Source organism: Carcharhinus amblyrhynchos, chromosome 26 (genome assembly GCF_965287045.1).
Source record: "Carcharhinus amblyrhynchos chromosome 26, sCarAmb.v2.hapA, whole genome shotgun sequence".
Taxonomy (NCBI): Eukaryota; Metazoa; Chordata; class Chondrichthyes; order Carcharhiniformes; family Carcharhinidae; genus Carcharhinus; species Carcharhinus amblyrhynchos.
The window spans coordinates 857,770-881,981 of NC_137349.1; the positions used below are offsets into that span (position 1 = coordinate 857,770).

Here is a 24,212-nt window from a genome sequence, read left to right on the forward strand (position 1 = left end):
GATTTCAAGGACAAAGATGGCGTGAGTTCACAAGGGCAAGGGCTGAGAATAATTTGAATGGGAAAGCAGTCACCAGACTAGCTTTCACAAAGCTAGAGGTGACATGATTAATCAATAAGTGTGCAGTATCTGAGAGCAGATGTAAATGTATATTCTCATCCTCCTGCATAAAGAAGCCATATTCAGAATGACCACAGGATTGTGTGGCAAAATATGAACAGAAAAATTAAAATCACAACTATTCGAACATACTCCTTTATATTGAGCTCTTTCACCTCTGTTTTATATTACAAGTTGCTCATGTGTACACAAAAGTCTTGTGTCTCTTGCATATCCCTCTGTGATCCTGTTAAGGCTTTAGTCTATTGTTATATAACCCCAGTTTTTCTCTTCCAACAGTGAAGTGAAGGAACAGCAGTCATTGCTCACCACATTAATGGCAACCTATGCAGTTTTCGCCCAATCCTCAGTGTAGTTTTCCTCGAATCCAGTGCCTGATCCAGCACAGTGCCCTCTATAAGGGAATCTCTTATTTTCAGAAAAACAGGTTAAAGGCTGACTTACTGAGACACGCAGAATCTAAACCATGGAGTATCAGTTGTACTTAACTTGTGAACAGAAAGTAAAATAAGGATTGGCAAAGAAAAATGGAATAATGAAAACAACATAAGACACAGACAAAACATTAATAAAAAAATTTTTTTTTAAATTCCACCGCAGTTACCTTCCCAAGCAATGACACTCTATATATCAATAAAATTGAAATTTTAATGCCAGAGAGGTTGTTTGGCTATGCAGATGTGTCAGCATAGAGCAGATTGGCCAAATGGCCTCCTTCTGGGTCATAAATGTCTTTATAACTCTAATTATCACTTATACTATTTAAAACCCATTCCTGGATAGACCAAGCCTGTCTTTTCCTGATATAGCGGAGATTGGGCACGTTGGCGTGTACTCCAGGTTCACATTCTTACAGTGATATCAGTGCCAAATCAATCATCAAAGACTGTTATGATGCACCCTTTGTAAGCTATTGTCTCCACCAAGAAACAAACGTGTTAGAGTTGTTCCAATTTGTTTTTTCACCATGCTGATTTTAAATACTGTGTGTGTGTGTGTATATATATATGGATACTTAAAACAGGCTCTATAACTTTAATGTTGATTGGTGTCAACATCCACACAAATAGTTTGTGATAGGTTGCAAGTGCAATATGTGATGATTTGTTTTGAGTGGAACGATTGTTGACATTTAACATTCCAATTGTACTGTTATTGTTTGTGGGCTGCTGTAAGTGACATTTATAATTTCTAAAGTAGGAAAAGGATATAAACACATTGACTTTAATCAATACAGTCCTCAGCAGTTACTTGCTCAAGAGCCACAGCTGGTGAGTGGTCCTTGAACAGAGCGCAGCGTAATTATATGTCAACAGTGACACCATTAGTTGGTTAGTTATCAGTAATGTATTTCAGTGACCATTGGAAGTTGCACAGGTGTTATCTGTGCAGTGAAATCTGTAAATTATGGACACCTAAGAGACTGATGCCAATTATCTTTTTTTGCTGATATCCTTCATAGAATTCCAACAATGCAAAAGGAGGCTATTCAGCCCACTGAGCCTACGCTGACAACAATCCCACCCAGGCCCTATCCCCATAACTCCATGTGTTTACCCAGCTAATCCCCTTGGCAGTAAGGGTCAATTTAGCATGGCCAATCAACTAATCTGCACGTCTTTTGGATTGAGAGAGGAAATTGGACCACCCAGAGGAAACCCACGCAGACGCTGGGAATTATTTTCAGAATGGTCATTATGTGTATCGTCAAAGATTTTAAGAACTGGCTGAAATTATGATCAGCATACCCAGTCACCTACAACAATGCTATGAATCCCCTCTCACACACAGGTCTATTAATCTCACGGTTTGCAGTCTAAATTCCTGTTTCATTCAAGACTCCTCTCTGTTGGATCAGATTCTAACATCAGTAATAAACAGCATTATCAGTTACACTAACCAGCATAGGGTATGACAGTAAAGCACAGGATTATGATGGTAGTTTGGATTGTTATATTGAAGCTTACAAAAGTGCATCTTAGATTGGGCAAAGAACAGCGAGGAAGGAAAACACATCTGGTTAAGGTATGTACAGCTGTGAAATTATAACATTCTGGTTTTACAGTGAGTCTGCAGGAGAACTGACTACCAGTTGGGAGAGACATAGGCTAGGATTTTTCAGATGGCAGAGTTTCACCTCCCACTGTTAGTGGAGTCAACAGTGAACACATCGCTGTTGATACTCACTGCCCTGAAACCATTGGCTAGAGGAGGGATTTTCACCCCTCACTCAGCAGGATGCTCCGTTTCAGAGAGCCACCAGCCAATCTGATTAGCTGATAGTTCGACGGTCCTAGCAGTGCAGACGTTGTAGCACAGAGGACTGGGATTACAAACAGTTCCCAGAGTCTAAATCCTACGTATCCAGATAAGTTTCAGAGGTATCAGGGCAGTCGGCTGCTGCAGTTGCCAGTGTTGCTGGAGAGGCTGTAGGGGAGGAAGGATCATAGTTGACCAGACCTTTTGAGCAAGGTGTCCAATGTTAAAAGGAGGCCATTGATGGGGTGTTATTTAAACAGCAAATAAAGCAGTACTCGGTCTTGGAGATGGAGCACTTTATTTGCCACCCTGAAGACTCTAAATAGAGCTTCCTAGCCTTCAGAAGGCGTTTCTTACACAAAGTGCACTAGCCTGCATGCACTGACCTCATGGAAATGATGACCCCAATTAGATTTGGTGACATAAAGGAATCAAACTCTCACAACTTGCTGCAGTTATCCTGAATCCCTGAACTTGCCAAATACAACTGTTTTTCAACTGTCTGCCATATTTTAAACTGTAGAAGTTTTAAAGACAAAGACAAAGTTTATTAGTGTCACAAGTCGGCTTACATTAACACTGCAATGAAATTACTGTGAAAACCCCCCTAGCCGCCATACTCCAATGTCTGTTTGGGGACACTGTTGAAGAATTTAACATGGCCAATGCACCTAACCAGCACATCTTTTGGACTGTGGGAGGAAAGCGGAGCACCCTGGAAGAAACCCACGCAGACACAGGGAGAATGTGCAGGCTCTGCACAGACAGTGATCCAAGTTGGGAGTTGAACCCAAGTCCCTGGCGCTGAGGCAGCAATACTAACCACTGTGCCTTGTGATGGGTGTATTGAAGGCTGTCCAGAGTAGTAATTTACAAGTGTCTGTGGTTTCATACTGTCTTGTGTATGTTTTACTGTGTACGTTACTGGGTATTTCAAAAGTATCTTTTGTTATGGGTGTATGATTAGACATGTTTCAAATTTTTAGAATTTTGTTTTATTATTGGTGGCATCCTTGGTGAATAGAATAATTAGGAGTTAACAGTGCCCCAGGTATGCATTTTGCAAAGTTTCAACTCACATTCTAATGATTGATGCTAGGGTTTTGGCATTACTCCATCACAACATTGCATAATTATCCAATCTTCTTTTGTTGACAGGAAGTTAGCATCTCAGTTCACTGCACAGGTTCAAGCCATTCACACTGACGTTTTCTGGGGGCCCTAATCCTCCAGTTTGAATCCAGTATTTCACATGTTGTTTGGTAACGTGTTCAGGAACATTAATTGGCAGATATCTTATTGCAGTGATACATCCAGAACCTCCTATATGCAGGAAATCTTTGCCTGCAGAAAATTACTTGCACAAGAATTTCTGTTACAGAAATAGTAATCTAAGAAGCTGCTGAACGATATAATTAACTATTAACCATATTGATTGAAGCAGAGGATGACACAAGACAGCATAGAGAGACCAGGGCAATGGGATTAGTTTTGAAATGCTGTAATACAGACATGGTACCGGAACAGCATCCTTATTGTATGTTTCTGTGAAGTAGAGTTACAGAAAGCAAATTTTCTCATTCAGGCAAACTGAATTAGTGCTGTGATGTTGAATCTTTGAGCTCTATACAAATTGTACAGCTGAGGTTTTGTCAAGGATTAAATGAAAAGAGAGTTAACAAATATTACATAGCACTGTCTATGATTGTCTTAACATACAACTTAAAAATATCTAATACTTTAGAACTTTAAAACAAAACAATGAAATACCATTTAACTGAGGATCTCACCAAGTGTTTTACTGTGTATGAATTTCAACATATTAACATGAAAACCTATGCAATATTGCTATGAAAATGTGGCAAAATGGGTTGGATTGTGCAATGATTAATTGCTGCTTGAACGTTGCTCTTAGTCATCGAAGAGAGCAACAAAATACTTGAGGATTGCACTGTTTTGACATTGCCATCAAAATTTGATATGAAATCAACTGATGACCTATTTTAAAATAAAGCCTTTATTTACATTTGAAATTTAAGAACATCTATTTTAAGAATATGACTAATTATAGGAACGATCTCTTGAAGGTGACTCCTTTTAAGTGGAATAGGCAAGAATAAATACAAAAAATTGACTCGATAACTGGAATGACTGCACCAATGCCGATTAACCTTCTTAGATTTTTGACACTGTATTTCAGAAACAAATATTTTGAAGTGATGAGACATTTTGGCAATCAAGCGCAAGTCTGTCATTGTAAATAAATGAGGGATAATGTGTGTTTGAGTGAAGACAATGCAAGGACCTGTCTTGCCCTCAGCAATTTGGATACAACATAGGAAAATTCAAATATGCACAACTAATAGAAACCATTTATTTTTTCATCTATTCAATCCCTCAACTCCACTCTCACCTCCCAATTTTATTTATTTCTTCTAAAACCATTGCCTTACTTAGCTATGGTTCTTCTCCAGCACTTCACCCAAATGGCCATTCATTATGAGACCAGACAGTCGATGCTGCTGAGCTCTTCATAAATGGCAGACATCGCAGCCAAGTCCTATCCATTCTGGTATAAAAGCAAATTACTGTGGTTGCTTCAATATGAAATAAAAACAGAAGATGCTGGAAAATTTCAGCAGGTCTGACAGCATCTGTGGAGAGAGAAAGAGCTAATGTTTCTTATCTGGGTGACTCTTCATTAGAGCTCTGACAAACAGTCACCCAGACTCAATGTTAGCTCCAATCTTTCTCCATTGATGCTGTCAGATCTACTGAGATTTTCCAGTAGTTTTCATTTTCTGTTCGTAGCCATTCTTCACTGGGAATCCTTGTGCACATCTTTTCTGATAGCTGTCACTGTAGGAGTGAGAAATCTCTGTCCTTTGGTGGAATTCCAACTTTTGAATAATGAAATTCCACCACCTTAATTATTTTCTCATCATTGCCACCTCTAGGCTGCTGTCACTCACAAAGTGGCAAAAGCCAGGAGAAGAGAGCCTCAATCTTGAAAAGCCCACCAGTAACAAGGCCAGGTGCAGAACCCAGGGAAGCCACCAAAAGGCCTTGCATCAGCCTGGACCCATCTGTTGTCACATCTTCCTGGAAGTGTTGACCTGCTGCTGGCCTCTTGGTGAAACCTTGGTGATCAGCAGGCCCAGGGTGGAGGAGATATGAGCAGAGTCCCAGTTTCAGTGGTTCATCAGGCCTCGGAGGCTAAATCAGTGGAGTTTGAATTTCTATGGGAGTCCAAAGGCAGAGAGAGGAGGCAAGCTGGGAATATGATCTGCTGAATGAGTAGAGGGAGGGGTGGGATGGGAAGAGGGACAGCTGGGAAGGGATTGGAAACTGGGGCTACTGACCGAGTGGGGGAAGGGATGGAAACAGGCAGTTGAGTGAGTGGAGGAAGGGATTTGGTAAGACTGGCTCCTGAATAAGGTGAGTGGTGTTGAGATGGGCTGCTGAGTGAGTGGTAGAGGAGCATATGTGTGTGGTGTGAAATGAGGTGTGCATGTTAGGTGTGGGGTAGTAGAACTTCACTCAGTCTTCTGTCACCAGGATGGCACGAAGATTGGTGGAGTTGCTAATAATGCCGAGGACTGTCAGAAGATACAATAGGATATAGGTAGATTGGAGACTTGGGCACAGAAATGGCAGATGGCGTTTAATCTGGACAAATGCAAGTTGATGTATTTTGGAGGATCAAATTTAAGTGGGAATTATACTGTAAATGGCAGAATCCTTTGGAACATTATGAGGGATTTGGATATGCAGGTCCACAGTTCCTTAAAAATGGCAACACAGGTCACCAAGGGATTGAGAAGGCACATGGCACACTTGCTTTTATCAGCCAGGGCATTGTGTACAAAAGTTGGCAAATCATGTTACAGCTGTATGAAGGACATGGTAGCTTTGGAGAGAGAGTGCAAAGAAGGTTCACCGTGATGTCGCCTGATCTCAAGGGCGTTGGCTATGAGTGAAGGTCGAATAAACTGGGATTATTTTCACAGGAAAGATGGAGGCTGAGGGGGAGACCTGATTTATGTATTATTAGTGTCATAAGTAGGCTTATACAGTGAAGTTACTGTGAAAATCCCCTAGTTGCCACACTTCACCAGTTCGGATACACTGAGGGAAAATTTAGCATTGTCAACAATGCACCTAACCTTGGGAAACCCATGCAGACACAAGAAGAACATGCAGACTCCACACAGACAGTGAACCAAGCTGCAGATCCCTGAAGCTGTGAGGTATCAGTGCTGCCCCTACTGTACGGCCCTCATGGATAGTGGTCTACAAAATTATAAGAGACATAGACAGGGTTGATAGTCAGAGGCTTTTTCCCAGAAGGTGTCAATTACAAAGAGGCATAGGTTTAAGGTGAGAGGGGGAAAATTTAAGGGAGATTTGCAGGCGACATTTTGCCAGAGGAGGTGGTGGAAACAGGCGCATTAGCAGTATTTAAGATGCATCTGGATGGGTACATGAATAGGGAGAGAGTAGAAGGATACAGACTGAGAAAGGGCAGAAGTTTTTTTTAGTTTAGCTAGGGCATCATGATCAGCACAGGCTTGGAACGCCAATGGACCGGCTCCTGCGCTGTACTTTTATGTATTCTTTCTTAGAATATGGGGAGCTTGGCAGAAACTTACATGAGTGCATAAAACAACATGTTGAGAAAGTACTTTAAAAGCACAGGCTTTCACATTTATACATTGTGTATTTCATGTGATAGGTGAACTTTATATATTGCATGTTACAATGCTACTTTATTTTGCTGGTTTCTAGAATTGCCTTAATGTTCAAGGTTTTTTTTTAATATCTTTGTTCATGGGCCGAGGGCATCACCAGCAAACTTAGCATTTGTTTCCAATTCCTAATTGTTATTGAGAAGATGATCAGTTATATTGGGGTCACGTTGAAAATAGTTTGTAAAACAGTGTCATAGTCCTTTGCTTCTTCACAGTCATCGAGTCATACAGCACAAAAAAGGCCCTTTGGCCCATCAAGCCTGCACCGACATGGGCATACAGCAAGGACGTGTTTGTGTGGACTTCATGGTGTATTATATTTACTAACTGCATTGAATGCCGAAATGCTGAGATCATTTTGATGGTTTGATACAAAATACATTGGTCCACAGTGTTGATGGGAATAGAAGGTAAACAAAAAGGAGAACTAATTCTTAGAAGATCTAAATCTTAGGAACTCCCTCCCTTGGAGAACAGCAAAAGCAGGGCCATTCAATATTTTTTAAGGCTGACATAGATAGATTCCTTCCTAACAAGGGAATCTAAGGTTATCAGAGGTAGGGGGAATGTGGAATTGAGGCTACCATCAGATCAACCGTCATCTAACTGAATGGCTCTCCTAATTTGAATGTTGTAATGTTTCTATCACTTAAAGTTTAATAATTCCACCTATAAAACATTTTAATTTCCCTCCAGAACATAATGCTATAATTACATAATTCCTCGTCACTAAAAAAAAAGACTTTTTTTGGCTTTGGCCACCCCTATCACTGTCACTAGATAATAGTTGGGAACTCGAACTTAAACTTAAAACTACCTAGTCTAACCACCTCTGAACTGTTGCTGTGGATGAAGTCATTACTTCAGCAGATATCAAGAATCAAACCTAAAATGTTCCATTCTTTATGGCTTTGTGATACATCAGCCTAATATACAATTCAATACATGTGCAATGCAGACCAATTTGTCACATGCTAGTTTAGGTTCAGAGTTGCATGTGAAAATACAAAATTGCAGATTTGGTTCCATGGAGCTTATCAACGCATTAAACACAACAGTCTTTGACAGTATTTTAAGTACAAGGATATGTTAATTGAATATATGAAACATTTAAATTCCAGTTAATGCAATGTAATTGTTACATTATCTTGAAATCACCATTATTTTGTTAAAGACACAATAGTGAAACTTAATTTAATGATTTTTTTTTACAGCTCAGAAGCAGTCTTCAGAATTTGAATTTGCAAATAAGTCATGATGCAACCCAGTGAGTATTTTATATATTGTGTTTAAAATAGTCAATATAGTGTTGTTATATAAATGAGAGACCTTCTGTTTAGCTAAGCTTAAGCCAGAAGTTGAAGCTAATTTCATAGCACACTAAATTGCACTGTCCCATACAAACATTGCAGCAGTTAGTACTGCTTACAATAGGTGAGCTGAAATCAAATTATAAATAAATTTTATCTGTTTTAGAAATAGGAGTTAAAGTGTTTAATACTGTAGACAAATGAAACACCTATTTATTTTGCCAAGTATATCAGTGATTTGTGATAATAATGATCAAAGGGACGGGGGCAGGATCTATTCATTCAAAATCAACTACCCAACTTGTTTACAAATGACCAGAAATGTAGCAATGTATATAATTTTCAGTTTGCCCTTCCAGTCGTACACTAGATGTCATTAAAGTTTTGTGATATCTCAGCTTTCATTCCAAGGACTTTTACTTAATGCCAATCAAATTATTTAGACAGTACTGCCAACTTTTTATAACTATTCGGTTTTAAATGAAATGCTAGCTACTTTGCACCAGCTCGTTGCTTTAGTCAGCCCAACTCTTTTTAATATAACCCACAGATATCCTCAGTGTATGATTTGATAAGCTATTAAGAGTTGCTGAAGACCTCCAATAACAACAATAATAATGTATGTCGTGCCTTTGATGTCATAAAACATCCAAGAAGCTTCACAGGAACATTACAAAGGAAGTGTGACACTGAACCATGAGATATTAGATCAGAGTTCAGTAAAGAGGAAGAGGACTAACCATGACTTGGTTAGTCACCTTCGCGGCACAGTGGCCATCACTGCTGTCTCACAGTGCCAGGAACCTGGGTTCAGTCCCCGGCTTGAGTCACTCTGTGTCTGCGGACTCTGCACGTCCTCCCCGTGTATGCATGGGTTTCTTCCGGTTGCTCCGGTTTCCTCCCACAGTCCAAAGATGTGTATGGGTTTGGTTAATTGGACATTCTAAATATGCCCCTTTGTGTCCTGAGATACATAGGTTAGAGGATTAGCAGGGACAGACGTAGTCAAAATGTGCATGTTAGGTGGCTTGGCAGTGCTAAATTGCATCTTAGTGTCAGGGGGACTAGCAGGGTAAATGCATGGAGTTATAGAGATAAGGCCTGGATGGGATTGTGGTCGGCACAGCTTCAATGGGCCGAATGGCCTCCTTCTGCACTGTAGAATTCTATCATTTTAGAATTCTCTGATTTTTAAAGGAATTAATACGTTAAACAATTTTAGTATTTATAACTCTGTTAAGGGGTAAAATGTTGATTTCTCTTCCACAAGTTCATATCTTGTCCTTTTTATAATGATCTTCATCAAAATTCTGAACAAATCTTAGCTGCAAAAGGTTAACTAAGTTAGATTACCACATGCTTGTAGCTCACATCACATTGTATGTACGATAGAACATTGCCGTGTGGCAGTGAATTGAAACTTCAAATTCTTGTCTCTTTCTGTCGGCATTTTGAATTGATGTCTTCCTTCTGGTCAAGTTTTAGATCATTTTGGCTGAAGCAGAATTATGCCAGAATAATTAAGTATACTGTGACAAAGCCAATCTCTTTAGTTCAGATTCTGCAGGCATCTCCTCCTCTCTAACCGTACTGTCCTGGAGACTTAACAGCAAAATTATATCATTTTAGCAATGTGACATCTCTGCTAGATTGCTGCAGCTTAATGTTGTCATACGTTTTGAATTTTCAACAAAGTAATTTGTAAAATGACACAATATGACAGCGCAAGGTTGAACCTGAGTAATTATTCTAAATTATTGCTGTTGTTATTTCTTTGTCAGAAGAGAGGTGAAAATCAAACGAGTTAAGGCATTTGCTGTATCCTCATGTCATTCTGCGGTCAATATCTCTGGATTAGCTGCTCCTTGACACCCAGTTAAGCAAGTGAAACAATGATTTCATATACTACTTTGACCTCAAATTTCAATCTTACTCAGACTGGTGGGGGAAAGAATTCTGTCTTCTGGCAGTAAAGGCACAAAATATCCCTTAATTGACTGCAAATTGGAAATAATCGCGGTAAGAGTTGATAGGATCATTGTTGTATGCAACTGAAAAATTCATGCCACTGAATTTCCTTTTCTTAATCAAAGCTGCCAGTGGAGTTCATTGAACTTTCTATTTTCATGACTAGCAGAAGCAGTAGTATAGGGGTATTGTCATTGAACTGGTAATGCTCGGAGAACCAAGGTTTGAATCTCACTACAGCAACTGGTGGAAATTGACTTCATTAAGAAATCTGGAATTAAAAATCTATGCAAGTCCATGAAATCATTGTTGATTGTTGTAAAATAAACCCCATCTGGTTCAATCTCATGGTGTGGAGATGCCAGTGGGGTAAACACAGTAAAAAGTTTCACAACACCAGGTTAAAGTCCAACCAGTTTAGTTGATAGTAAATCCACAAGCTTTCAGAAACACTGTTCCTTCTTCAGATGTTTGGAAGGTTCTGATCAGAGAAGGGCATATAGAGGCACACACGGTTTACAGAATACTGATTAGAAAGTGAGTCTTTGCAGCTAACCTGCTATTCACGTCTTAAAGATGCACACAGTATGAGTGGAGAGAGCATTAGACAGAGGTTAAAGAGATGTGTATTGTCTCCAGACAGGACAGTAAGTGAGATGTTGTAACTTCAGGCAAGTCATGGGGGTTACAGATAATGTAACATGAACCCAAGATCCCGGTTGAGGCCGTCCTCACGTGTGCGGAACTTGGTTATCAGTCTCTGTTCAGCAACTCTGCACTCTCGGGTGTTGTGAAGACCGCCTTGGAGAACGCTTACCCAAAGATCAGAGGCCAAATGCCCGTGACTGCTGAAGTATTCGCCAACAGGAAGGGAACAGTCTTGCTTGGTGATTGTCGAGCGATGTTCATTCATCCATTGTTGTAGCTTCTGCATGGTCTCCCCAGTGTACCATGCCTCGGGACATCCTTTCCTGCAGCGTATCAGGTAGACAACGTTGGCCGAGTTGCAAGAGTATGTACCGTGTACCTGGTGGATGGTGTTCTCACGTGAGATGATGTCATCCGTGTGGATGATTTGGCATGTCTTGCAGAGGTTGCTGTGGCAGGGTCGTGTGGTGTTGTGGTCACTGTTCCCCTGAAGACTGGGTAATTTGCTGTAAACAATGGTTCACAGAACAATGGTCTGTTTGAGGTGTGCGATTGTTTGAAGGCAAGAAGTGGGGGTGTGGGGATAGCCCTGCCGAGAAGTTTGTCTTCATCAATGATATGTTGAAAACTCTGGAGAAGATGTTGTAGCTTCCCCGCTCCGGGAAGTACTGGATGACGAAGGGTACTCTGTCCACCGTGTCCCATGTTTGTGAATGAGACTGCGGGAGTTCTTCCACAAACCCGAAGAGGCCAACAGCGAACACAATGAGACAGCCAATGAACTTGAACAGCCAACAAAGAGATCCGCAGTGCCGTAACTGAAGAGGAAAGAGTCCAATTGGACTCCTCCGGAAGGCCGCTGCCCTCGACTGGACATGTATGCCCAAGCCATCAAGAGGAGCGTCAACACCAGATTCATCAACCACGCTCACAAGATAGTGGGGTGGGTTAATAAGGGGGACAGTAATGTGTGTGGGTAGTGGGGTGGTGGAATAAGGGGGACAGTAATGTGTGTTGCTAATGGGGTGGGTGGATAAGGGGGACAGTGTGTGTGTACCATCACTCCCGTTTTTCGCTCTCGGGCCGCTTTCTCCCCTTTCTGCAGCCCGGGAGCGATGTGACATGGGTGTGCTTTTTCAGATTTCTTTCTAACTGCCCATGTGCAATTCAGAGCTCCAATCGTTTCAGCCGCGCTAACCCTCACCCACAGCGTGAATGGGATTGGAGATGGCTGAGAGCATATGGGGGCACCTGAAAGCAGATTTCCAAGTCGAATCTGCATTACTCCCAGAGTCCTTCAGCACTTAGAATGAAAATGGTAAAATCAGGCCCTACGGGTTAATTTAGCTTGTTCAATCAACCTAACCCGCACATCTTTGGACTGTGGAAGGAAACCAGAGCACCGGGAGGAAACCCATGCAGACACAGGGAGAATGTACAAACTCTGCACAGACAGTGAACCAAGCCAGGAATCGAACCTGGGTCCCTGGAACAGTGAGGCAACAATGCTAACCATTCGATCTCTACGCCGCCACAAATGCATGAGAATTGGGCCTGAGTGGGATTGTTGTCGGTTCAGACTTGATGGGCTGAATGGCTTCCTTCTGCACTGCAAAGATTTTATGATTTCCCCCACCCAGAGTATATTTTGGGCCCTTGCCATCCTCAGTGCTTCCTCCAAGTGGTATTCAGTGTGGAGTGGTGTTCAGCTGAATCATCAGCTGATGGGGTGCTATATGTGGTAATCAGGTGGTTTCCTTGCCCATGTTTGACACGTTGCCAGGGATGTTGAGGATGTCAGGGCAACACCCTCCCGATTGTATACCAGTATGCCACTGCTACCTCTGCTGGATGTGTTCCTGCCAATGAGACAGGACATACCCAGGAATAGTGATGATGGTGTCTGGGACATTATCTGTAAGGAACGATTCTGAGAGTGTGACTGTAGAACATAGAACATTACAGCGCAGAACAGGCCCTTCGGCCCACGATGTTGCGCTGACCAGTTAAAAAGCAATGACCCTCTAACCTAAACCAAACCCTTTCCATCCATAAACCTATCCACGGATCTCTTAAACGCCCCCAAACTAGGCGCATTTACAACTGCAGCAGGCAGGGCATTCCAATCCCTCACCACCCTCTGGGTAAAGAACCTACCTCTGACATCCGTCCTATAACTACCACCCCTTAATTTAAAGCTATGCCCCCTCGTGCTAGCTTTCTCCATCCGAGGAAAAAGGCTATCACTGTCCACCCTATCTAAACCTCTAATCATCTTATATGTTTCAATAAGGTCCCCTCTTAGCCGCCTTCTTTCTAACGAAAACAACCTTGAATCCCTCAGTCTCTCCTCATAGGACCTCCCCTCCATACCAGGCAACATCCTGGTAAACCTCTTCTGCACCCTCTCCAAAGCCTCCACATCCTTCCTATAATGTGGGGACCAGAACTGCACACAATACTCCAAGTGCGGCCGCACCAGAGTCTTGTACAGTTGCAACATGAGGCTGCGGCTCCTAAATTCAATCCCCTTACCAATAAACGCCAAGACACCGTATGCCTTCCTAACAACCCTATCTACTTGATTCCCAACTTTCAGGGATCTATGTACACATACACCTAGATCCCTCTGTTCATCCACACTATTCAGAGTCCTACCATTAGCCCTATACTCTACACATCTGTTATTCCTGCCAAAGTGAATTACCTCACACTTTTCCACATAAAACTCCATCCGCCACCTCTCGGCCCAGCTCTGCAACTTGTCCAAGTCCCCCTGTAAACTAAGACACCCCTCCTCACTATCTACCACACCTCCGACTTTGGTGTCATCAGCAAATTTACTAATCCACCCTACTATACCCTCATCCAGATCATTTATAAAAATGACAAACAGCAGTGGCCCCAAAACAGATCCCTGAGGCACACCACTCGTAACTGAACTCCATGACGAATACTTACCATCAACCACCACCCTCTGTCTCCTATCCGCCAGCCAATTCCTGATCCAATTACCTAAATCACCCTCAATCCCATACATCTGCATTTTCTGCAGAAGCCTTCCATGGTGAACCTTATCAAACGCCTTACTAAAGTCCATATATACCACATCAACTGCCTTACCCCCATCCACCTCTTTGGTCACTTTCTCAAAAAACTCAATAAAGTTAGTAAGGCACGACCTACCCTCCACAAAACCATGCTGACTATCTCCAATCAATTCATTACTCTCCAAATAACTATAAATCCTATCCCTAATAATTTTTTCTAAAACCTTACCCACAACAGAAGTAAGACTCACCGGTCTATAATTCCCGGGGAAGTCTCTGTTCCCCTTCTTAAACAATGGGACAACATTCGCTATCCTCCAATCTTCTGGCACTATACCTGTGACCAACGACGACCTGAAGATCAGAGCCAGAGGCTCTGCAATTGCCTCTCTTGCCTCCCAGAGAATCCTAGGGTAAATCCCGTCCGGCCCAGGGGACTTATCTATTTTCAAACCCTCAATACTTGACTGTGTCAGGCTATTGCTTGACTTGGCTAAGACAGCTCTCCCAATTTTGGCATAAACCCCTTGATGTCAATAAGGAAGACTTTGCAGGATCAACAGGGTTGGGTCTGCTGTTGTCATTTCTGGTGCGTAGATCGATGGTGGATGACCCATCCAGTTTCATTCCATTGTGTTTTCTTTGTAGCAGTTGAATACAACTGAGTGCCTTGTTGGGCCATTTCAGACAACGTTTAAGAGTCAACCACAATGCTCACTGGGCCTCCACTCATTGGTATAATGCTCGCAATTGTACAAACTAAGGTCAATTTAGAAAGCTGCAAAGTTAGCAATTCCAGAGGAAAAAAGATTAAAATTCAAGGACTAAAATACACATGTAACAACATTCACATTATACATCTAGACTGTTGTGTTATGGTTGACTTTGTTCTGTATGAAGAAATGGCAAAGCCTGGTGATTGTGTGCTCAGAGCAGAAAAGACTAAGAGGATTTAGGAAAGCTGATTAAAATCGTGAAGGTTTTAGATAGAATAAATAAAGAATTTTTTTTTTGCCAGTGGCTTTTGGGTCAAAACCAATAAACTGTCTTAAGGTAATTGACAAAATAACCAGAAACAAAATGAAGAAAAACCTTCGGATGTAACAGGTGGTTAGGAATTGAAACTGATGAATATAAATTTAATAGTAGCCTTCAAGAGGGAATTAGATAAATACTTGAAGTAGAAAAAGATTACAGGCAGGTTTAAAGTTTATTTATTAGTGTCACAATTAGGCTTACATTAACACTGCAATGAAGTTATTGTGAAAACCCCCTCGGCGCCACACTCCGTCGCCTGTTTGGGTACACTAAGGGAGAATTTAGCATGGCCACTGGACCTAACCAGCACGTCTTTCAGACTGTGGGAAGAAACCAGAGCACTTGGAGAATACCCATGCAGACACAGGGAGAACGTGCAGACTCCGCACACACAGTGACCCAAGCCGGCAATTGAACTTGGGTCCCTAGCGCTGTAAGGCAGCAGTTTTAACCACTGTGCTGCCATGCCACCCCATGGGGGGAAGAGCAGATGGTTGTACTAACTAAGTTGTGATTTGAAAGAGCTGGCACAAACTCAGTGGGCTGCTTGGCCTCTTCTGTGCTGTATAATTCTATAAATGCTAGGATCAGCCTAATTTTATTTCAACAATGTGCAATAGATTTCCACAGAATATATTGATTGGAGATTCTACAGCACATTAACAGGAGTAGAATAATAAAAATCCATTCCTAAAGGCAAATTGGGGTTTTGTCATTTTTTTCTATTTCTCAGGAGCCATGTAATTCTTAAGCAACAAGAATAAATCTGGAGAGATGACTTTAGATGCTACCCAATATGATGATCTGGGGCTTGAGAGATTGCAAGGTACTCCCATTTCATGACACTCCTTAAATAGATTTTGATTCTATTTAATAACAATTTCTGCAGAAATCAGATTATTTTAACGAGAATAAATAGCGTTTTGTCTGATTGCCATGATAAAGACTCTTGAGTTATTGACTGATTGAATTTGGTTTTGTGTTCAGTAATCTAATGCTGTAACTATCCCTCATGAAATATTACAAACTTCAGTGTGAATCTGATTTCATGTTGTTTTGGTTTTAAGCAATAATTGTGTAGGTTTAAATCTTTTTGACCTGATGGTTGGTGTCACACAGTTGTCCATCTCTAATGCATTCATGAGAGTTTTATTAAGTTATGTCCTCTTTGTCTACCTGATAGAATGGGACTTTATTGTGTGCATTAGACTATTGCCTTCACAGCATTCTGCACGATACTAACATTGAAGGAACACTATTATTAGCAAAAACCATTTGGATGAGCATAAATGTGTTCGAAGTCTTTAATGGTGATATATTGTTAATTCCTGAGAATTGTTAGTCCATATATTATTAAAGGTAAGACAATGATAAAAGTCAAAAAAAATAAACTTAGTGTGAATCATTTGAGCAAACAAATCAGAGGCTTCCTGCTTTTTAATTATTGTCCAGTGTTGTGTTTTTCACATATGCAATTCTAACTTAAAATCTAAGCAGAGCAAAGGACTGTTGACATATAACTGTACATATTAAGAGAAAGATTAGGCCACTCAGCCCCTCGAGCCATTAGTGGCCCAACACATCCATCCTTGTGATGCGCTGTACTAATTGGAAAGCAAAAGGTCACCTCACCCAACTGGATGATACTTGACTGTCAGCCAAATAGTTTTTTCCCCCATTTTCAACTGGTTCAAAGTGAGTGGGCAAAAATCTGGCAAATGGAGTATAATGTGGGCAAGTGTGGCATTGCCCATCTTGGTGGGAAGAATAAAAAAGCGTATTATCTAAATGGTGAAAGGTTGTAGAGATCTGAGATGCAGAGGGATCTGGGCATCCTAGTACATGAATCACAAAAGATTAGTTTACAGCACAGCAAGTAATTAGGAAAGCTAGTAGAATGTTATTGTTGGTGCATGGGGCCAAGTGATGAAACCTCCTAGAAAGCATTTAATCACAGCTGGAAACCCTACAACCACATAAGGAGGTATTAGGTCAGATAACCAAAAGCTTGGTCAGAGATAGGTTTCAAGGAACGTCTTAAAGCAGAAAAGCAAGGTAGAGAGGAGAAAAGGTGTTAAGGGAATTCAGCACTTAGAGCTGAGGCAACTAAGCATGGTCATCAGTGGTGCAGAACTCACCACAAAAGTCAGTGAAGCTCAAGAGGCCAACTTTAATGAAAAAACAGAATTTGACTTATTCAGCCAACCTTAGTCAATAGGCCCAATAAAGTATTGTGCATTATATGTAAAAACTGCCGTACTGTTGTAAAATGGCACATTCTCTGACTCACCAAGGTTCAATACCATTTTATAGATTTTTGTTGAAATTTTGTCATTTTATTAGCACATAGGATAAAACTTTTTTATGTACTGTCACTTTCAACTTATGACAAATTAACTTTGAGATAAAATGTCTCACTAATGCAGTAAGAGTGTGCTCCTCTGAGTGAAGGGAACTTGTACAGAATGTTAAAGCAAACTATCCAAAGAATAAAATCCCTGACCTGAAAACAAAAACTGAACAAGATGTCCATACAAATGCAATAAAACAGGCAATTTTAGAATTGAATGAAAGGGAATGAAAGGCAGACTAGGTTGCAATTTACAGGTGACAGCGCTCAGTGTTGTGACATTAGGTTGATTCACTGCTGCAAGGGATCAAAAACTGTAAGACAGGGGCGTAGGAGATCAAAGGACTGGAATGAAGTCAAGGCAAACGTGAAGACACAAGCAGGAAATCACAGTGATCTCATGGGATAAGATAGGCAAGTAAAATTAAATGAATACACTATAAATGAAAGCCTTTCCTACATTATTGCAAGCCATTTTTTCAAGTGCGTATTATAGTAACATAGAAAAGATCACACTATAAAGCACTTAACTATTTGAAGCTGATATTGCCAAACTGTCAACTACAGTAGAATTGATTTATAACCATTAGAATGAAAGACAAAAAAAAAGTCATTGTAATGAAACAACTTGTTTCAACTAGGTGATGATCCTGGAGTTTGGCAGCATCTTGCTGCAGTGCTAAGGCTTGACAGCATCTAGGTGACTTTTTGGTCTTACCTACCCCTGCCAAAACTACTTAGGAAGAGTACCTGGGGTTTGCCAAGACTGTGTGTGAAATAGATTATTTGGTTCAGTGGTAGAACGTGACAGTGGAATGTTGATATGAGTTTTCCATTAATTATGTTGTTTGGGAATATTGATACGTTTGACGTGCACTATTTTCATTAAAAATTATGCCCCTGGAAGAATAACCTTATTTTGGATAGGAAGGTCATAAGCTGGCTTTTTATATATTATGGATTGATTCTCGTTGAATTGTATTGTTTATAATGTTTGGTACTTTGTGTAATCAAAAACCACTATTATTTTGAGTATTGATTCACCTGTATGTTCCAAAGCCCCCAGTGGACAGTGCTCAAGAAAAGTCTGACCTTGTATTTTGTGTTCACTGCAGACGACCTGACACAGTCAAGCAGAAGAATGCTTTTCCACCAAATTTCATTCATTCTCTTGATTCGACTCACATGATGCTAACAGCACTCTATTGCTACAGGTAAGCTATTGACTGATAGCCAGACTGCAACTTGAACATCATCACAATTAGAATGTTTGTCTGCATTTTTTTTTATTTTTGAGGCTATAACTTCATCACTGGCAAAATATATTCTTCCTTAGGATATTGTGCTTGATTTATACTGCACCTACTTTCTTTATACTCCATGCTTTAAAGTGGCTTTAAAATCACTCTGCGTGCTTTCGGATCCTTGAGTTCCTTAATTTACTTTCAAAATCTGTGCATTTTTTACAAAGTCTCCTATAATTGTCTATTGCAGTAATATTATACACTTAATTTTATTCTTGTTCTAAGCCAAGTACAAGGAGAATGTTAAAACAGATGTAATCGATCCAGTTATATAATTGTTTCACCAATTCTGTGGTGCCTACCTAGATTTTTGTTTAAGCTGCTAAATTGGCAATGGTGACCACAATGGCTACATGGGGAAATATTTAAAGGACCATATATGAGACTGTTCCCCATTATAATAAACCTGGCCCATTATAGTTTAAACAGCAGCCAGCATAGGCATTGTATCCAATATAGGTGGCGTTTTGTAATCATGTTCCATCAGAAGGATTTTGTACAAGCAAGAGATCTAAATTTAAATTAAGTAATAAAACAAAACTCTGTACAAATCAAGTATATAAAACTTTATTGAGGATGAAGTCATCAGTGATTGGGACCAAGAGGTCAGGAATTAGATGAATGATTGTGGCTATGTTTCTCCCAGTGTAATGCTTTTTCCCTTCCATTCCTACTGGTAAAATAAAAATATGCAATAAATTAGATTTGTTTCACAATCAACAGGAGGGTTTTGTAGCCCATGAATTTTCGAACTGAGATTCTGGCATACACCAGTGATGAGCTCGGAGAGCAAGCTGAAAATTATTTTCTGACGTAATTTTTCCAACCAACTTGTTCCCGAGGCCATTTTATAACATAACGGCTGACACCTGTTCATGGTATCATTCCTTAATGGGTGATGATTGCTTGGAAACAATTTTGTGATGTATTCAAATGTGTACTAATGAGGTTTTTCTTTCCACCAGACCATCTCAATTAGCATTCACGGCTGTTTATATGCAGCCTTGTTTTATACTTTAGATAGTACTTTGCTCCTTTAATTGTCTGCTATCATTTTAAAACGTGTGTGCCCTATGTATGGTTTCCAACCTCTCTGAATAATATCTGAGCACTTCTAGTGACAAAAAGTTATTACTGAGATTTTGAAAGGTTCATGTTTAATTTTTCAACAATTAAAATTATTTTGTATCTGATTATACGTTTCTGAACAGATTATGCTGAATCATATTTGCTTTTTTGTTCCATGACATTAATCACTTGTATTGTGGAAGTCAAGCATGTTTTCAGGCAATTAGAATTGACTTCATTATAGCATTGAAATGAAGATTGGCTTATTTATCAGGCCCACCAAGCCTGCTCTATCCAATTGATTGTTCTACCTCATAGACCAGCTAGCTACCCCTAGAAATATTTCCTGGAAAAAAGAAAGCAAAAATAGAGAGAAAAAAAATTCAGACAGTTCACAAAGGATGTGTCCTTTCATAAGGTAAACTCTTGGAGTTCCTGGTGGCCTATGACTCATTGCAGTCTCAACTGAATAGAAACTTGCTCATATAATTGAAAATGCCCACTTTCAGAATCTTGCGTAAAGGACAATGCAGAGCATGCTGTTCCAGAGGTTGGTTACTATTTGCAAGCAAAACCATTTTCTGTTGTCAAACCTAACTCTTTGCCAACATATTTTATGGGCATGACTGCTGCTCCTTCATTCCTCATCAATTTCAAATAATATGTCTCCCATTCCCTTAACCAGTTCAAAGAAAAACTTTCTAATCTCCTCTAAGCTTACATGTCTGCAAAGTAAATGGTCCAAACTCTTGAAGCTGTGCCCCATAGCTAAGACCTGCCAGATTTGACATGACCCTGGTCAACCTCCTGTGCAATCTTTATGGGGTCTCATTATCCTTTTGCATGTCCATAAACAAACAGAAAATAAAAGTTGAACACAGGCACATCAAATCCTTTTATAGTTTTAAGGGGCAGTGGCACAGTGCTTATCACTGCTGCCTCAGCGCCAGGGATCCGGGTTCAGTTCCTGGCTTGGGTCATCCCTGTGCAGAGTCTGCACGTTCTCCCCGTGTCTGCATGGATTTCCTCCGGGTCCTCTGGTTTCCTCCCACAGTCCAAAAGATGTGCTGGTTAGGTGCATTGGTCATGCTAAATTCTCCATCAGGGTACCCAAACAGACTTCAGAGTGTGATGACTAGGGGATTTTCACAGTAACTTCATTGCAGTATTAATGTAAGCCTGCTTGTGTCACTAATAAATAAACTTTAAATATATTAGACCAGGTCAGCTCTGTGTTTTCACATCATGTCATTTCATACCTTAAGGTGTCATTATCCTTTTGCATATCCATAAACAAACAGAAAATAAAAGTTGGAACACAGGCATATCAAAGTCTTTTATCGTTTTAAGGGACAGTGGCACAATGGTTAGCACTGTTGCCTCAGCGCCAGGGATCTGGGTTCAGTTCCTGGCTTGGGCCACTCCCTGTCTGGAGTCTGCACGTTTTCCCCATGTCTGTTTGGGTTTACCTTTATTACCTCTTTATGCAATGATCAAGTAGTGTTGGTGGTTCGATCCATGCAAGGACAGGTATATCTGATAGATTATTTTGTAATATTTTAAAGTATTACTTAAGTTTTTTTAAACTGAAACTTGACAGGGTAATCATAGCAACAATGTGCAGCCTGATGATGTAGTCCACCTAGCAGCTGTTGAAAAGGAAAATTCACTTGATTAAATATTTTATAGAAATTGCAACTTGTTACTCACTGGCTCCACTGCCAAAGCCGTTAATGTTAATAGTATGGCTGAGGTAACAAAAAGTTGGGTTTATGCAACGCTCCTCACGCAAAAGAGCAAATAAGGAATGAAAATGTGGACATCCGGCAGTAAAATAAAAAGGCAAGACTGAGGTTTTTAAAAGGCATCTGAAAACAGTGAGGATGATAGCTAAATTCAGGTGCTGCTTGCGGAGAATCACAGGCCCAGAACCATGGTAACTGACAATGAATTGGCCATCAAGCACTAATCTAGTGTAAGTAGAATGGACAGTGCAGACAAGGGTAATTGTACCAATGCGGAGGAGTACAAGGGTCTAAAGACAGTGAACTTGAAGCAAATTCACTCGGACAGAAAGACAGCGAAGCTTGACATGGGAGAAAAGTACTTTGAAAAGTAGTAGACTGCCGGATTTTAGAATATCAAAAGTTTCTAAATTGTGGAGAACAGAAGGCTAGTAAGAGAATTCATGAGGTACTAATTTAGGGTGAGGAAGGGCTAGGAATGTAAAGTTTTAGATACTAACATAGTATCTTCCTCAAGCCCACCGCGTCCGACTTGTTTCATCCAATCAATATGCAGATTAAAATCCCCCATAATTATCACCGTTCCGTTTCTGCACGCATCAATTATTTGCTTGTTTATAGCCTGCCCCACTTCAAAGTTATTATCTGGCGGCCTATAGACCACACCCACCGGTGTCTTTCTCCCCTTACTGTTTCTTATCTCCACCCACAATGATTCTGCGTTTTGCTTTTTGGAGCCTATATCTTCTCTTACTACCGCCCTGATATTATCCTTAATTAACAGAGCTACCCCACCTCCTCTTTCCTCCTGCCTATCCTTCAACGAAGGAAATAAAGGAGAGTGTTAAATTAAAAGCTGATGCGTTCAGAACTAAAAATAGTGGGCGATTAGAAGATTGGGAAAGATTTAAAAAACAACAAAGAATGACTAAGAAAGTGATAAAAGAAAGATAGAGTATGAAGCTAAACTAGCTCTAAATATAAAAAATGATATTACAAGTTTTTACAAATATATAAAGAGGAGGAGACTGGCTAGAGTGAATGTTGGACCCTTGGAGGATGAGAGGGGGGATTTAGTGGTGGGCAATGAGGAAATGGCTGAGGCTTTAAATAAGTTTTTTGTGTCGGTCTTCACGGAGGAGGACACAAATAGCTTACCGAATATTAAAGATAGAAGGATGATAGGAGATGAGGTCCTTAATGCAATTACTGTCGCTAGAGAGGTAGTGCTTGATAGACTAACAGGACTGAAGGTAGACAAGTCCCCGGGATTGGATGGAATGCATCCCAGGGTTCTCAAAGAAATGGCAGAGGTGATAGCGGATGCCTCAGTAATTATTTATCAAAATTCGCTGGACTCTGGGGGAAGTGCTGGAAGATTGGAAAACGGCTAATGTTACGCCACTTTTTAAAAAATGGTAGCAGACAAAAGGCAGGGTTAGTTTAACGTCCGTAGTTGGAAAAATGCTAGAATCCGTCATCAAAGAAGAAATAGCGAGGCACCTAGAAAAGAACGGTTTGATCAAGCAGATGCAGCACAGATTCGTGAAGGGGAAGTCGTGTTTAACAAATTTATTGGATTTCTATGAGGATGTGACTAGTGCGGTAGACAGAGGGGAACCGGTGGATGTGGTGTTTTTAGATTTCCAGAAGGCGTTTGATAAGGTGCCTCACAAAAGGTTGTTGCAAAAGATTAGGGTGCAAAGAGTTGGCGGTAAGGTGTTAGTATGGATAGGGGATTGGTTATCTAACAGGAAGCAGAGAGTTGGAATCAATGGGTGCTTTTCTGGTTGGCAGTTGGTGACTAGTGGAGTGCCACAGGGATTGGTGCTGGGGCCTCAACTGTGTTTACCATTTACGTAGCCGATCTGGAGGAGGGGGCTGAGTGTAGGGTAACAAAATTTGCTGATGACACGAAGATGAGTGGAAAAGCAAATTGCGTGGAAGGTGCGGAAAGTCTGCAGAGAGATCTGGATAGGCTGAGTGAGTGGGTGAGGACCTGGCAAATGGAGTATAATGTTAGCAAATGTGAGGTTATCCAATTGGGTAGGAATAATAGGAGGGACTATTATTTACAGGGCGAAAAGCTGCAGCATGTTACGGTGCAGAGGGACCTGGGGGTCTTGTGCATGAATCGCAAAAACCCAGTCTGCAGGTGCAGCAGGTGATCAAGAAGGCGAATGGAATGTTGGCCTTTATAGCGAGGGGGATAGAATATAAAAGCAGGGAGGTCTTGCTGCAACTGTACAGGGTACTGGTGAGGCTGCAGCTGGAGTACTGTGTGCAGTTTTGGTCCCTGCATTTGCGGAAGGATATATTGGCCTTGGAGGGAGTGCAGAGAAGGTTCACTAGGCTGATACCGGAGATTGAGGGGGTTAGCCTATGAGGAGAGATTGAATAGACTAGGTCTGTACTCATTGGAGTTTAGAAGGATGAGAGGGGATCGTATGGAGATGTATAAGATAATGAAGGGGATGGATAGAACATAGAACATTACAGCGCAGTACAGGCCCTTCGGCCCTCAATGTTGCGCCGACCAGTGGAACCAATCTAATGACCCTCTAACCTAAACTATTCCAATGTTATCCGTATGCCTATCCA

At 40.8% G+C, this 24,212-nt stretch overlaps 1 protein-coding gene across 2 annotated transcripts in view; it reads left to right on the forward strand.

The window, feature by feature from the left end:
* The window catches only part of polrmt (polymerase (RNA) mitochondrial (DNA directed)), a 132,293-nt gene that overhangs the window by 99,422 nt on the left and 8,659 nt on the right, over positions 1-24,212 (forward strand). Inside the window, exons 16-18 of one of the 2 annotated variants that reach the window (XR_013889492.1) lie at positions 8,345-8,397; positions 15,878-15,970; positions 18,610-18,702. Coding sequence is in view for 1 of the 2 variants with exons in the window: in XM_080212775.1 (XP_080068901.1) it covers positions 8,345-8,397; positions 18,610-18,708 (152 nt within the window). In the remaining variant the exon portion in view is untranslated. Of the gene's footprint in view, positions 1-8,344; positions 8,398-15,877; positions 15,971-18,609; positions 18,709-24,212 lie in introns of those variants that run through there. The other variant, XM_080212775.1, reaches the window with a different exon arrangement.